At 50.1% G+C, this 15,118-nt stretch overlaps 1 protein-coding gene across 1 annotated transcript; it reads right to left on the minus strand.

The window, feature by feature from the left end:
- Positions 1-446: 446 nt before the first annotated feature.
- Kcna10 (potassium voltage-gated channel subfamily A member 10) lies at positions 447-1,982 on the minus strand. Its single transcript, XM_027922059.2, has one exon. It carries the CDS (start codon positions 1,980-1,982, stop codon positions 447-449), a length of 1,536 nt encoding a protein of 511 aa, XP_027777860.2.
- Positions 1,983-15,118: the final 13,136 nt, after the last annotated feature.

A 15,118-nucleotide genomic window follows, 5' to 3' on the forward strand; every position in this document is an offset into this window, starting at 1 on the left:
AGGGATTGTCATTAATTATTATTATTAAACAACTCAAGTCTCAGTTCTTATTGCTGATAGCAACTCTGGCCTCTTAATATGCTTCTTCTGAGGAAAACAAAACCCAGTACTTCTGAGTCTTTAATGTGCAAATAAATAAACTGGGATCTTGTTAAAAGTGTAGATTGTGGTTCAGTAGGTCTGGGCATCCTGGATTCTGGTTTTTCATGCTCCCAGGTGATGTCAACACTCCAAACTACTTCAGAGGAAAGGCCCTGAAAGGTTTATAATAAGCTGAGAAGAAACAGTTTAGGAAATACAGCAGAAGTATGGATTTATTAAAGCAGTATGCAGCCAGAGATGGCCTGTTGGTCACAAAAGATACACTTTGGTCTTTGGAAAAACAGAGGGTGAGAGGACAGAGAGCGAGAGAAAGCAACTCTGGGACTCAGGAGACCCTGGACTGATCACTTCCCGGACTTCTCTGAGGAGCAGCCACCATTGGTCTTATTAAGAGAGTTGGTGCTGCCTGTTCTTGAGCCCACACTATTGAGGATTTTGTCAATCTCTCCTGGGATGTTTTGCTTCTCTTCATTCTCAGTCTCTCGGTGGTAGAAGTAGTTGAAGTTGGAGACGATGACAGGCACAGGGAGGGCAATGGTGAGGACCCCGGCAATGGCACACAGAGTGCCCACAATTTTTCCCCCTGGGGTAGTTGGGCACATGTCTCCATAGCCTACAGTTGTCATGGTGACCACCGCCCACCAGAAGCCATCAGGAATGCTGGAGAAATGGGACTCTGGCTCATCCACCTCGGCAAAGTAGACCGCACTGGAGAAAAGGATGACCCCAATAAAGAGGAAGAAGATGAGCAGCCCCAGCTCCCGCATGGAAGCCTTCAGCGTTTGCCCCAGGATCTGCAGCCCCTTGGAGTGGCGGGAGAGCTTGAAGATGCGGAAGACCCTCACCAGGCGGATGATCCTCAGGATGGCCAGGGACATGTTTTGCTGGTTGCTTGGCTCTGTCTCCTGGACCAACTCTGTGATGAGAGTTGCAAAATAGGGGATGATGGAGATGATGTCGATGATGTTCATGATGTTCCTGAAGAAGTCCGTCTTGCTGGGGCAGACCACGAACCGAAGCACCAACTCGAAGGTGAACCACATGATGCAGGTGGACTCCACCATGAAGAAAGGGTCAGAGAACATGGTCTGGGAGAGGTCTGTCTTGTTTGCATGGAGTCTGGGGTCCCTGACCACCTTCAGCTCCCTGTCCTCCCGGAACTCCGGTAGTGTCTCCAGGCAGAAGATGGTGATGGAGATGACCACGACCAACACTGAGACCACGGCCACCCCACGGGCCGCACTGGAGCTCTCAGGGTACTCAAAGAGGAGCCAGAACTGCCGGTGGAATTCATTGGTGGGGAGCGGTGTTTCAGGGTCTTTGATGAAGCCTTCGTCCTCCCGGAACTGGTCCATGGCCTCGCTGCCCAGCTCATAGAAGGAGATCTCATCAGCAAAGACGTCAATAGGGACATTGGCTGGCCGCCGGATTTTCCCACCAGATTGGTAATAATACAGGATTCCATCAAAACTTGGCCGGTTCCGGTCAAAGAAATACTCATTTCTCATAGAATCAAAGAACTGCATCCTTTTCTCCCGGTCTCCCAGGAGGGTCTCTGGGAACTGATTGAGGGTTCGGAGCTGGGTCTCAAACCTCAGCCCAGCGATATTAATGATCACCCGCTGGTTTCCTTCATTCCAGATGACTGGCTCAGGCCCTGGGGGATCGGCATAGTCTCCCGGGAGCTTGGAGAAGGTGGTCTCATGGTTGGTGCTATCATTGATGAGGATCTTCCAGTTGGAAAAGGGGCTGCTCCCAGGGCGGCCTTTTGGATTGGATGGATCAAAGTCTGTAGCATAGCCTGGCTCTTCCTGGATTTCATCTGAGTTATCAAAATTGACCAGAGCAACTTCCATTTCTTTCCAGCCACAAACATCCATTCTAGGGGGATCAGGGGAGCAGCATGAAGACCCTCAGTCCTCACTGCCCGCTGTGAGCTGTGGAGAAGAAGAAATTCATTAGGTTCCAGGCCAGGGTAGGATACAGCTGGCTCTTGATTATTGATGTTAGATATACCAATGGATTAAGCAATGACTTATTTTTTGCTTGAGAAGGTCGCTTTGGCGACAGTCTTCCCTTGAAATCAATTTGCACCCCCTGAATTTACACATGCTAATACCTACTAGAAATTGCAAAGAGGGCCCCTAGAGGACAGGGACAAACTTTTCCCAGCAAAGGAGTGTCACTATATATGTTGGCAGAGAGGAGTCATAATAAAAGAGAAAGTTACTATTTCATGATAATAAAAAGGACAATTTTGTATGTGTGAAGACTTGAAGTTCACCCAACATTTCCACTTTTATTCTCCTTAGCTCTTTTCTTTCACCCCCAACATCCAGTCCCTTTTGTTTACGTTCTTCAAAATATATCTGGAAGTCTACCATTTCTCATCACCTCCTCCACTATCTCTTGGACCAAGTGGTGAAGCCTGGGAGTGAATACGTGAGCCCCCGTTGGGATTCTGTTCAGAAGGGAGAATGCAGACTGGAGGAGGGGTCGCCGACTAACATGTCCCCTATAGTACACTCTAAAGAAGCTGTCTGTGCCTTGGGCCCCACATCTGGATATACCTTCTAGAGTGATTTTGAGGGTGCATTAGATACATATGTTAGATGCTCGGTGGAGGATGATTGTGTTATAGCTATGTTTTTTTGCCAACTTCTCCACATCACAGGAACTTTAGAAGCCAACATGCCATTGGAATGTTTTGGCTTGAGTCCCAGGTAGTCACGGAGAATGATTTTGTTTTAGTTATTTTCACTGGGAAGTGACTACATAATTCTGTGTGAGTGTGGGGCGGGGTCAGGAGAGCATGCCCAGTGGGCTTGGATAGCCACGAATATCGTCTGACATTCCTTCCCCCAGTCCAGGCCAGCTTCAGTTTCAACTGGAGAGCACTGAAGCCAGGCAGAGCAGAGCGAGGGTGGAAGGGGGGAGGGACCAAGCCTGAGATGAAAGCCGGAGTGGTCATGGCCTTGGGTAGTTTCATTTACAGGCGACAAGGATATCTGCAGCACACAGTGCTGTCAGTCTCTTCACACGGACGCCACCTTCCCTTATCTTTCTGGATGGCAATAATCGTGTGGGGTTAGGAGATGTTATTTCTATCAAGCCACAGAGCCAGGTGACCTTCCCTGGATCACACCGCTCGTGCTACAGAGTCCTGACAGAACCCTGACATGGCCTCCTGGTGCAGGGGGTGTCCCTGTGTGGAGCTGAGGCCTTGTGGGGAGCTGCGGGCCAGGGCTACAGAATCCTGGGAGCTCAGTGTTCCTTGGTCCCGTGTCCTTTTTTTTTTTTTTTAGTTCAGGTGTCACCTGTTGGGCAATGAGATGAGACTTGGTCAGTCACAGCAGACGGAGCACCTACCTGTTCTATCTCTTAGGAGTGTGTGGCCTTGCAAGCTTCATAATGTTACTGAGCTTCTTCTTCCTCTGTTGTGGACTGGGGAGGGTATACCCATTGCTGAGCATGCCGGGTGCTGGCCTTCCATGGGATGCCCTGTGAGTGGTAGGGTGGTTGGAAAGCAGGGTGAAGAACTCTGAGAACAGAGCCATTTGGCCAGAGTTCAAATCCTGGCTCTGCACATGGTGAGCCTTGGAGAAGTGTTAGCTGCACAGGAGGCTCCGTGTACCCTGCTTATTTTAGTAAATGTGGATCACTGTAGACACTGGGGAAAGAGAACCACACCTGGGGACAAAAGACCTGTCTGAAAGCTCTGTTTCACCACTTAGAGTTGTATATTTTTGAGTAAATCACTGGATTACTTATGACCCTTAGTTTTCTGATCTGTGAAATGGGTAAAAAATGGTCACTAAAAGATTATATTAAGAAATAAATAAGGCATTTCACTTTATAGATACTTTGCAAATTTCAAATTATTTTGAAAAGCGCTTTGTAAATTGCGAATTACTTTAAAATGTAAAGATTTACCCTCCATGCTTCTCTCCCATCTGCTCTACATGTAAACTAATATAACATACTTCTGGGCAGAAAACACATTTCATGTGAAGAACTGGAGGAAGGATTCATTTTGGGGGGTGGGTACAGGAGATTGAACCCAGAGGTGCTTAACCACTGAGCCACATCCCCAGCCCTTTTTTTGTATTTTATTTTAGAGTCAGGTCTCACTGAGTTGTTTAGGGCCTCGCTCAGGTGCTGAGGCTGGCTTTGAACTCACAATCCTCCTGCCTCAGCCTCCTGAGCTGCTGGGACTATAGGCATGTGTCACCATGCCCCGCTGGGAGGAAGAATTCTCAGCTCACCATCCTCTCCATCTGTTCTGTCCTGACCTGCCCTCCACATCTTCGTTCCTATTTTGTTCTGCCTCTTGTAAACTTTTTCTTCTCCTCTCTCCCAATCTTTCCTTCCCATGGAGGACTGTCCAGGTCCTACATTGTCCGAGGAGGCCACTCTGGCAGCCCCACTTGGGGAGTCCCCTGATTCCCTGCTGAGTTCACGCTGCCTTTGTAGATCACCCTTTTGCACCGGGTTTGGAGTATCCATGTCCATGGGGTCAGCCTGAGCTTCCAAGTTCTTTTGCCAGTTTCCAGGATAATAGGACATCGAGGGAGCTCTGTGGGGGTGATGGGGATTTCTTCTTGTCTTATAGGGTTTTCCTCTTGCCTTACATAGTCCTGGAGACCAGGGTTCGCCTCAGTACCTGTAGCACCCCAGGGTCTAGTTTGAGGTGGCAGATAGGAGGATGGTTGATAGGTAGCAGGGTTGTGGGAAAGCTCCGAGTTCAATGTATTCTGTGTACTCAGAGTGATTATTTGGTGAGCATTTCCTCATTAAGCAGGTGAATGAATGAATAAATGAACGAGTAATTGCAAAGTCACGAGGGCGGAGACGATGTCTGTTTTGTGTGCCACTGTGACTCCACAGGCTCTCTGGTGAACGAATGGATGAGTGATGAATGAATAGGATGCAGACAGCGTGCCAGGCTCAGGGCCAGGACACCTGCCTTGCCTATGCTACTTTATGATCACCAACTACTACTACATTACCTCCTCAAGCCTCCGTGTTGTCATCTATGATAGGAAAATTGGCTGAGTTGGAGAAGCCAGATCAAAACAGGTACACATATACAATAATTTCCATGATACAAAAATTCTAGCAAAATACAAATCTAGAAGGACAAAAAGCAGGTCATCAGTTGCCTGGGAATGGGGGCAGGGAGGAGAGGGCAGGATGATAAAGGCTCTCGAGGGAGCTCCATGGGGGTGATGGTGATTCTTCTTTTTCTATCAGGGTGACGGTTTCATAAGTGTGTACACGTGTCGGAATTCAGCAAGTTGCATGCTTTAAATATAGTATGCATTTTATCTCAATCAGGGTATTTAAAAAAAGCAAGGAAGGAAATAAACACAAAGAAATAAAAATGTGCAGTTTGCCAACGATGCTTCGAGATTTTGGTAAGGACTGAAGGAGAAGATGTGGGGATGCTTTGGAAGCTGCAGGGCATTGTGTGTCTTCCTGCGCAGCGTTCCCCACAGCACCTAGAACCACACCTGGTCATGCTGCAGGGGCTATACTTCTTTCTGGGCACAACACTATTTGACTATATGTTCTGTGGAGCTTAGCCATCTTTGGTCCTGCAGCATGTGACACAAGGGATCAGGCTGGCTCCTCACTGTCCCAGGGCATCTTACAAGTCCATCTTCTGACCCTTGTTTTCCCCCTTCCCCCAGAGCCAAACAGATTTGCTATGTGGCCTTAGGCATGCTGTTGCCACTGGCTCTCTGCTTTCTTCTGCTCTGAGTGGGTCCAAACATCCCTGTCCTCAAGGTACTTAGGAGAAGAATAATATACTGGATGTCGTCTATTGCATATTGCAGTAGGCATGCCGTAGATGGGAGTGGATCTTCTCTGGGAAGCCTCTTTCACAGCCACCCGGGCTGCCCCTGAGCTCTGTGGCAATGCCTGCTGGCACATGGATACATATGAGACTGTGGTGCAGGGGTCTCTTTCCAGACTAGACAGGGTACTTCCTGGAGGCAGGACTTTGAGGGTTCTACCATATGCTTCTTCCAGAACAATCCCGTGTAGACGTCTGAGGCTGGTGCTGGGGCAGTGGATCTGGCTTTGTAAGGTCACAGAGCCACACTGAGCCAGCAGGGCCTGTCCCATGGCCTTTCCCCACAGGTTGCCTTTGGTTGCCTAGCAACTCCAACACCTCCTCCACATTCAGGTGAGGCAGCAGCTGTCACCAAGTCAGAGAGAAGTCAGCCTGCAAAGACAACTGTGCGTACTGAGCCTCAGGGCCCTGAGCCCCAGGGAGGGGGAGTGCAGTGCTGTATCGTGGGCAAGCTCAGATGTCGCAGGGCTGACAGCTGGTGGGGGGACAAGGAGGCCCGCAGGTGAGCCTGGCACCAGATAGGTTCCCACACCCATTACAGAGTGCTTTAGTGGATGGTGGCAAGGCAGGCAGGAGGGAAGAGAGACTGTGGCGCTGCTTGAGGCTGGACAGAAGAGGGCGCTGTTGTCCTGCTAGAAGCAATTCCTGGCCACTTTGTACCCCTTTCTTCCATCTTTGATATCCCTTCTCCTTCACCTCTTAGGACCAGCTGGCCTTAGGTCCTGCTGATTCTCCCCAGGGTGATTCTGAAACCCACTTCTTCTCCCCTCTGCTGCTTCTTCAGCCCAGCTCCCTCTCTTCAGCTCAGTTGATTCACACTTGATTTATTTAGGAGGCAAAAAAAAAAAAAAAAAATGTAGATTTTGTACCTTTGCCAGTGGTTGGGATTATGATATCCCACACTCCAGGAGCCTTAGTTTCCCCAGCTGGGAGACTTAGGTGAGACTTGCTGGTTCTGCTACCCACCCTAGTCATCCAGGTCCCCGTGGAGAGATAATCACGGGCACCTGGCTTTCCTGGCTTTCTGAGCTGAAGGCAGAGGGTGGGATGACAGTCTTGGACCTCAGAGTAGCATTCTGCCATGGACCCAAATCCAGTGGGGACCGTGAAGGCAGGCAACAGGCTGGGGGTGAGGAGAGGGTGGTCCAGGACCTTAGACCTGTCCCTAGCACCGAGTGGTCCCCTAGGCATCCTGGCAAAGGGTGTAGGCTCTGGGGGGCAGAGTCAAGGTCATCTCTCAATCCTGATGTGGCCACTTACTACCTGCATGGCTAGCTACGCTCCCTTGACTTAAGTTTCCTCATCTGTAAAGTGACCTCATTCGTATCAGCCTCACAAGTTTGTGATGAGGAAGTGCTATCCATATGGAAGTTTTAGTAGGTGCCAGTGAACGCTGATAGCTAGTATCTGCTGGGGCACAGGTCAGGTATCTGTGGGGTCGGCCATTTCTCCTTTATCTCTCCTGCTACTCGTAAATGATGTGCTATAACATTGCTGGTGTGGCAGCCGGGCCCTTCAGAGGTTATTCCTTCTCACAAAGAGCCTGGGTGTGCATGGTGTTCAGTGAGGGGAAGACCATGGGGTAGATGTCCCTGCAGGAACTGGGAATGACTTCTATGGCCTGTTCTAGGCCCCTGTATTGTGGTGAGGCCTCCTCTTGTCCTGCCGCTCACCAGGCTTTCGCACACAGTGTCTGAGCCTCACAGTGCTCCCCAGTGGAGGCAGGGTTACTATCCCCATTTCACAGATGAGGACCCTGAGGTCCACAAAGGTATGTGAGCAGTCCAAGGTCTTTCAGCTACTATGTTATGAAGTTGTGGTTCACACCCAAGTGTTCTAGTTTCATTTGTCATTCTTCCCTTTAACCTCTTGTCCGGCAATAGCAGATCCATGATCTCATGTGATTCTCATGCAGAATCATTCATTCAGCCAGGGGGTGTATCTAGGATGGACACACACACACACACACACACACACACACAGATCTACTTGGACACACACCAACACGGTGATGTATGCCTTCTCAAACAAATAGTCACAGACACATGCATACTGCACATAACATTGCCATGACACCCGAACCCACAGATATGTACTCAGGTGCAAATATGCAGACACAGAAGCAGACTGCCTCATGCACAATCTGTGGTGCAGAAACCACCCACACTGCACAGATGTTTCGGTTCCAGGTGTGCCCTGAAACTCCCTTCTCCCATCTCCTCTTTCCGCCTCTTGGAACAGGAGAATGTTCTGTTGCTTGGAGCAATTGGAGAAGACAAAAGAGGGCTGGAGGGGGCTCAAATGGCTGGTCACGTGGCTCTCTTCCTTGTTAAGAGTGGCGATGGGCACAGCGTGGGCCGTCTGTCTCTTTCCCTGTGGGGACGGCTCAAGGACAAACCTATTTTCCTAAAGGGACGGAATGATGCAGGCAAGAGCTTTTTCATTTAAAACTTAGGCAGCAGCATCAGAGAATGGTGGCAGGGTAATTCATTCCACAGGAATATAAGGGCTTACAATTTAACTGCTGTTAACCTTGAAGACAGTGCAAGTCCCTACTGACCTTGGGGGAAATACTTTTGCTCAGGTGTCAGCTGGGGGAAAAGTCTCCTGGACCTCTTGATTCTGTACATTTTCCTGTTTGCCCTGGAGAGAATGCATCTGCTTCTGATGATGATGGGGATGGTTTCTAGGTAGCAGGAGAGAGGGCTGAGAAACCACGGGCCTGGGAGTCTGAGGGAACTTTATTCTCTAGTCCCAAAATAGCAGACCCACCACCCATGTGACTCTCATGCAGAATCATTTATTCAGCCAGGGGCTGTGCATGCATATGCACGTACACACAAACACAGACCCTCACACCAGCACTTACATCTTCAAGTGAAGCAGCTTCTGCTCAAGGCTGTCACTTCAATGCCCTTTGGGCTGGCTCTCTGCAGAGTTCTGCCTGTCAGCCATGCCCACGCAGGCCCTGGGGAAGTGTGGAGCCAGGAGGGACACTGCAGCTGAGTCCAACACCCTCCATACATTCCCATGCCCTGTCCTCAAAAAAGCCCCAGTCTAGCCTGTATCCAGATGCTGTTCCCCAAGAGAACTTGGATGGAAGCCCACAGAATACCCCCACCTTGACTTGGCTGTCAGGCGTAGGGTGTGGAAGGGCAGGTGAGTGATATGTGCCAGGACTTTTGTTTCTATAAATCCTTTCCTGCTACTCCCCCCCAAAGGTGGGTTTGTTTTTAGCCAGCCCCAGGAATATGAGAAAGAATGCTTTTAGATAAAATTTCAAAATAGGGGACATTTCTTTTTAACCTACTACTGCTACCAAACTTGCCCCCGCAGCCACCCATTTTCATGAAGCCAGTTTAATTAGCTGGAAAAAGTATGTGGAATCGGTTGACACCAATTCAAGTTTTGCCTCTGCCTCTCCCTAGCTACATAGCATTAGAGGAATCACTTAACTGCCCAAGTTTTAGTTCCTTCATGGTTAAAACAGACACAGAGCACCTGCCCTGCCTATCCAGACCTGACACCTGATCCAGAGGGTTCTTAATGAATGAATGGGTCAGAAGTATGTTTAAGATGACAGGTGTCAGCATGTTCACAAACACACATGGGGTGGAGACTCACAGGCCTTGGGCCAGATCTGCCGCAGGATGAAGGTCCTTTAGGAACTAAGGTACAAGAGGCCACAGCTCCCTCTGCCCCCCAAGCCTTGTGTTCCACTCACCTTTATACAACTTCCCAACTTCTAAAGTTTGTTTATGTCCCTGTTTTCATTTGACCCTCACAACAGACCTGAGATGGACAGACTGCTATTATTGTCCACCTTTTACAGATGAGAAGCCTGAGGTTCAGAGTGGTGAGGGTAGTAAGTGGAAGTGCAGGGACCTGGAGCCTAAAACTCACCCTGGGCTGCCAACGGCCTCACTCAAGGCTAGGGATATGCCCTCTGGTCTGCCCTCGGTTTCTCAATAACATGTTGCAAGTTATCATTAATAAATTTACCAAAACTTACCTTGTCCTCTCCCCTAGTCCTCCCTTCCTCCTCCTGGGAGGCAGCTTATTTAGCGGGGTGGTTATGAGGATGGTGGCGGCCACCAGCAGGCCTAGATTTGTGATCCCCACTCTGACCAGCCAGCCCCTTGGCCCTGTGCCAGTTGCTTCCACTGTTCTTCTGTCTGTAAAATGGGGAGCCTGCCTACATGACAGGGCCGAGGTGATAATTAAAGGAGTGACGGTGACACTTAGGACAGTGCCAGACCCCAGGCAGGTACTACGTAAAAACTGGTTCCTGTGTGTGTGTTGGAGTCGGTGCGTGGCTGTCCTGGGAGGAATACCTTGTCTTGGCCTGGTTTTGAGAGCATAACTGGGGTCTTTCCTTGCCCTCCTGGGATTATGTGACCTTGCTCTGCCTTTTCCTTCCCCCAGGGTGTCTCAGTCTGGCTCTTTGCTCAGGAGAAGGCATGTCCCACCAGTTTTCCAAACTGTGGCATCTACCTCCATGAGGTCCCCTGCCCCTGCCTGCCCCTCCCTCTCCTGCTGCTGGCCTGGATTGCTGTAATAGCCACTCCCCCCTCCCTGTCCCTCCATGTGGCTACCAGGGTGCCTCTCCTCACAGCCAGGCTGGATCTGGACACCCCTGCTGGAGGGCTCCAGTGGATTCCTTTACCCAGCCTGTGGTTCCTCCTGGTCCCTTGCCGTGGAGGGACCACAGCCTCTTCCACTCTGTCGCCAATTCCAGGACTGTGGACACATATGGCACGTGTGGTCAGAGGATGGAGGGGAGGGATGAACTGGCTCCTGTTCCAACTGGCAGCAGTCCCCCACCACACCTCTCCCTCGCCTCCCTCTCCTTGGGTGGCCCGGGTCAGGCAAGCAAGCCCCGAAACTTCGTGTTGTTAGACACTGAACAACAGAATGCCAAACGCTGGCCTCTCCTTTTTGCAAGCACCTCCTATCCTGAGTTATTTTCTTGGGGTCATCTCTTTTAAAGAACAACCCCATAGCTACTTTCCAGAATTTCTTAAGCTGTATAACCTTGAGCTAGTTACTTTACTGCTCCCCACCCCCTTCATCTATAAAGCAGAGATAATGATGGAGAGAGAGAGAGAGAGAGAGAGATAGATTTGGGGAAGGAATTCTATCCTTGCGTCACCCTGGTCTCTGGTACAATCTGTTGCCATTCACACAGAAGAACCACTGAAAATATTTGTTGAATAATTCATTGATTGGTGCACAAAGTCACGAGCTTTGGAGCGAAGCACCTATGGTGGAATTGCAGGCATCTGTCCTTGGGAGTCTGGTGGGTGGTGGAGGCCGGGTGTGCCCAGCAGAAGCCACTGTCTATTCTCCTGGCTTCCGGCTTCTTTAGGCCTGTTCTTGGTTCATATGTGGGGTGTTGAGTAGAGAACAAATTGTGGGGCCCTGGGGCCTCCTTAAACTCCAAGAAGGCTCCAGAATTTGTGAGGCAGAATTATGCACGGTTTTTGAAAATGTGCATGTGTGTGTGTGTGTTGGGGGGGGGTAGCTAGGCTTTCTTTTGGTGGAGAGTCAAGGTCCAGACCGCAACTGAGGCCCATGTGGACCATAAGAATAATGCATCTCCCTAAGAGCAGGCTGGGTCGCCAGCCCGTCTGATTAGCTTGTGCTTCTTGCTGTGCGTCCAATTGAATTTCCCCAGAATGCTTCAGAAACTCTAGGAGGACCCTTGGGCCTGCTGGCATGGCAGCTGAGATCCAGCCTCAGCAGCTGAAGTGTGTGTCAAAGGAGAACAAGATGGCCAAGAACTCACCAGCAGGAGCGGTGGAGAGGGAGATGTGCCTTCTTCAGCCTGTGTGAGCCTGGGGCGCTCCAACTGGGTCAGCTCTCCATGGCGGAGGGGACGTGCTGGTTTCAGGGCAGACGGGAGAACTGGCAGGAAGAAGCCTGCCCAGCAGAGGCCTAGGATTCAGAAATCCTATCCCTCCGTGAAACAGGATCGCCCCGGCCATCACTGCCTCTGGAGGAAGCTCGAGAGAGAGGATCCAGCCTGGTTGGTGGGCAGGGTGCAGGGTAGCAGGGTGCTGGGGTGAGCTCAGGAAAGAACAGCCTCCAAGCTCATGGCTGATGATGCATGGGTCAGCTCTTGCCCTGGAGGCTGAATTAGCTGAGGACTCGGGATATTTCCTAAAACTTGCTATAACAAGAAGGCAATCGAGGGTAGTGTCTGTGGGCCCCATCATCAGACCCAGCTCATAGAAGACCTGATGGCAATTGTGATCGGGTCAAGCCTGGTTTCCCTGGGCTCCTCATTGACTGGTCCTGGCCCTGGTTATCCCAGTGGGCCTTTGCCTACTCACCTGTGATCAAGGCCAGGGTAAGGGATATATATGCATGGGGACTTCGTTCAGTCCCACTGGAGCTAGGGGACAGAACCTAGGCCTGATGACCTGTTACATGAACTTTTCTCCAACTCCAGCCAGACCCCCTTTCAATGTGGGGAAGGAATCCTTCACAGGGAGAGGACTCTCTGCCCCAGGGCCTAGGGGTTAGGCACGGATCCCTGACAGCTTTAGGATGGCGAATCTGATCCATATTAACTCCATGAGCAAAACTGTAAGCAGAGTCTCCCTAACCATTTCCTGTTCCTGCTCCATCTCCAGCTCATGACCCTTCAGAAGTCTTACTCCTCAGAGAACTGCCCTGGCTCTCTGACTTTCCATCACGAGGAACTCTATTTGGGTAAACACAAGAAGGAGAGGCCAAGAGGTAAGATAAAACTGAGTCCCATCTTAGAACTGGAAGACCATATAGCACCACTTAGAACTGGTGACCTTGAATATATCCCTCAATCTCACTGAGGCAACAGCACAAAGTTTCAGCATGCAGACTCTGGAGATGGTTGTTTGGGTCCTAATCCAGGCTCAGCTACTAGCTGTGTGACTTTGGGCAAATTACCTTACTTCTCTGAGCTTCCTTTTTCTCATCTATAAAAAATGGGGATGAGAAAACTAGTACAGTGTTGTTGGGAAATTTAATTGAATTAATCCATGTAAAACCCTAGAACAATTCCTGTCATGGTGAACGCTCTCAGTCATTGTCTGACCTTTTGTAGCAAGGGATCATCAGCAGATAATGGATTTAAATTGCTTTGTAAACTATAAAGTGCTGAAGACATTTAGAAACGCATGTTACTATTAAAGATCAGGTGATGCTATTTTGGGGGTCTACAGGTTTCATCGTCAGGGCTTCCCCATGTTTTAGGAGCTTCCTTCTTCAAACTGGGTGGCCCTTTCTTTGACAGCACTCTGCTTTCAGTCCCCATCCTTTCCCCTGCTGGTCCTGTCCCCATCTCCTGAGGCTGCTGGAAGGCACTCAGTGGATCCTGTGGAAATTGGGGCCTTGTTCTCAGGGTTCTTAGTGCCTTATTTCAAAGGCGATCTCCTGGTGGGTGTTTTGGGCCATTTTGAGATGATAAACCTTTTACTCTTCCTCATGGGACATTTTCCCAGAAAGTGTTTTTCTCTTCCTTTCCTCTCCTCACCTCTCCTCCTCCCCCCCTTCCCCTCCCCTCCCCCCTCCTCCTCCCCCCCTCCCCTCCTCCTCCCCTCCCCTCCTCCTCCCCTCCCCCTCCTCCCTCCTCCTCCTCCTTTTTCTCTTTCTTTTCTTTTCTTTTTTTTTTTAAACTAAGGATTGAACCCAGGGATACTTTACGGCATCCCCAGACCTTTTTATTTTTTTCTTTTGAGACAGGGTCTCACTGAGTTGCTTAGGGCCTAGCTAAATTGTGGAGGCTGGCCTCGAACTCGCGATCTCCCTGCCTCAGCCTCCTGAGTTGCTGGGCTTACCACCATGCCTGGCCCTGGCTCATTTTCCTGTGTAAGGGACAGTCAGCTGCTTTGTTCCTTTTGCTGTGGGCCTCCGTCTTGGAGAGGGGCTGGTGCTGCAGAAAGCCAGGTGAACCCTCTACCCATTCCTTGCATCAAGGTCTGAGCTCTGATCTGAGTTCTGAGCGGGGTCCATCATGATTCCCTGGCCTCATCACAACTCAGCTCCCTGGGAGGGGCAGCAGGGTGGCACAAAAGTCCTTCTCATCAACGGTTAACAAGTCCATCCATAAAGTGTGCCCTGCCTGCGCCCCTGGCTTTCCTCTTCCTCTTCCTTTCTTCTTGGGACTTTGTTTAGTCGTTGCTTTCTAGGGGGTCACCTGGTTTGCCTTGACCTGTGAGGGGTGGGCAAGAAGCTTGACTCCCGATAGGTAGGGGACCCACACTGCCTGGCATTTGTTCTGCTGCCCTGGGAAGCAGTGTCCAGGGGCTGCGCCTGTCCTCTGTGTCCCGGCAGGTATGTAGATGTGTGGGGGGCAGCTCCAGCTCCATTCCGGATCACCTCCTCCCCTGGGACCAATTTGGGGTTCCATGAGGAGTAAGTCAGCTGAAGGGGCTGGGACCAGGAGATGGAGGGAGGGACATGGAATGGTTGAGATACACTCTAGGTATCTGCTCTCGGTTCTGCTTAGGGAGTTAATATGGACCAGATCAGCCCTCCGAAAGCTCTTAGTGCTCTTCCCACAGCTCAGCAGATCTGACCAAGCCAGGGGGACAGGGTTATCCTGGGCCAAATTTTATACACACACACACACACACTGACATTTTATATATGTATATATATATATATCATATATAGGCCATGTGTGTGTGTGTATGTGTGTGGTGTATGCCCATATATATATATATGGGGGTGGGGGGGTGGGTACTAGGGATTGAACTCAGGGGCACTTAACCACTGAGCCACATTCTGGGCCCTATTTTGTATTTTATTTACTGAGTTGCTGAGGCTGGCTTTGAATTCACAATCCTCCTGCCTCAGCCTCCTGAGCCCCTGGGATTACAATCAAGTTCAGGAACATTTGTCATGTCCCTGTGTCTGGCAGTGTGCTGGGCATGGGGAGGCCAAAAAGAAGTCCATTGACAAGACTGAGGCTGGGCCCTGGATATCACTTTGCAATTGCTACCTCTGACTTATTTTTAAAACCTGCTTCATTTAGTTATAATTAACATACAGTAAACTGCACATGATTGAAAGTGTACAATCTAGTTGCTTTTGATGTAAGTGTGCCAATAAGGCCATCATAGCCTTCAATCTAGGGAACATCCCATTACTCCCCAAACTTTCCTCAGG

This window comes from Marmota flaviventris, chromosome 10 (assembly GCF_047511675.1).
Source record: "Marmota flaviventris isolate mMarFla1 chromosome 10, mMarFla1.hap1, whole genome shotgun sequence".
NCBI lineage: Eukaryota > Metazoa > Chordata > Mammalia > Rodentia > Sciuridae > Marmota > Marmota flaviventris.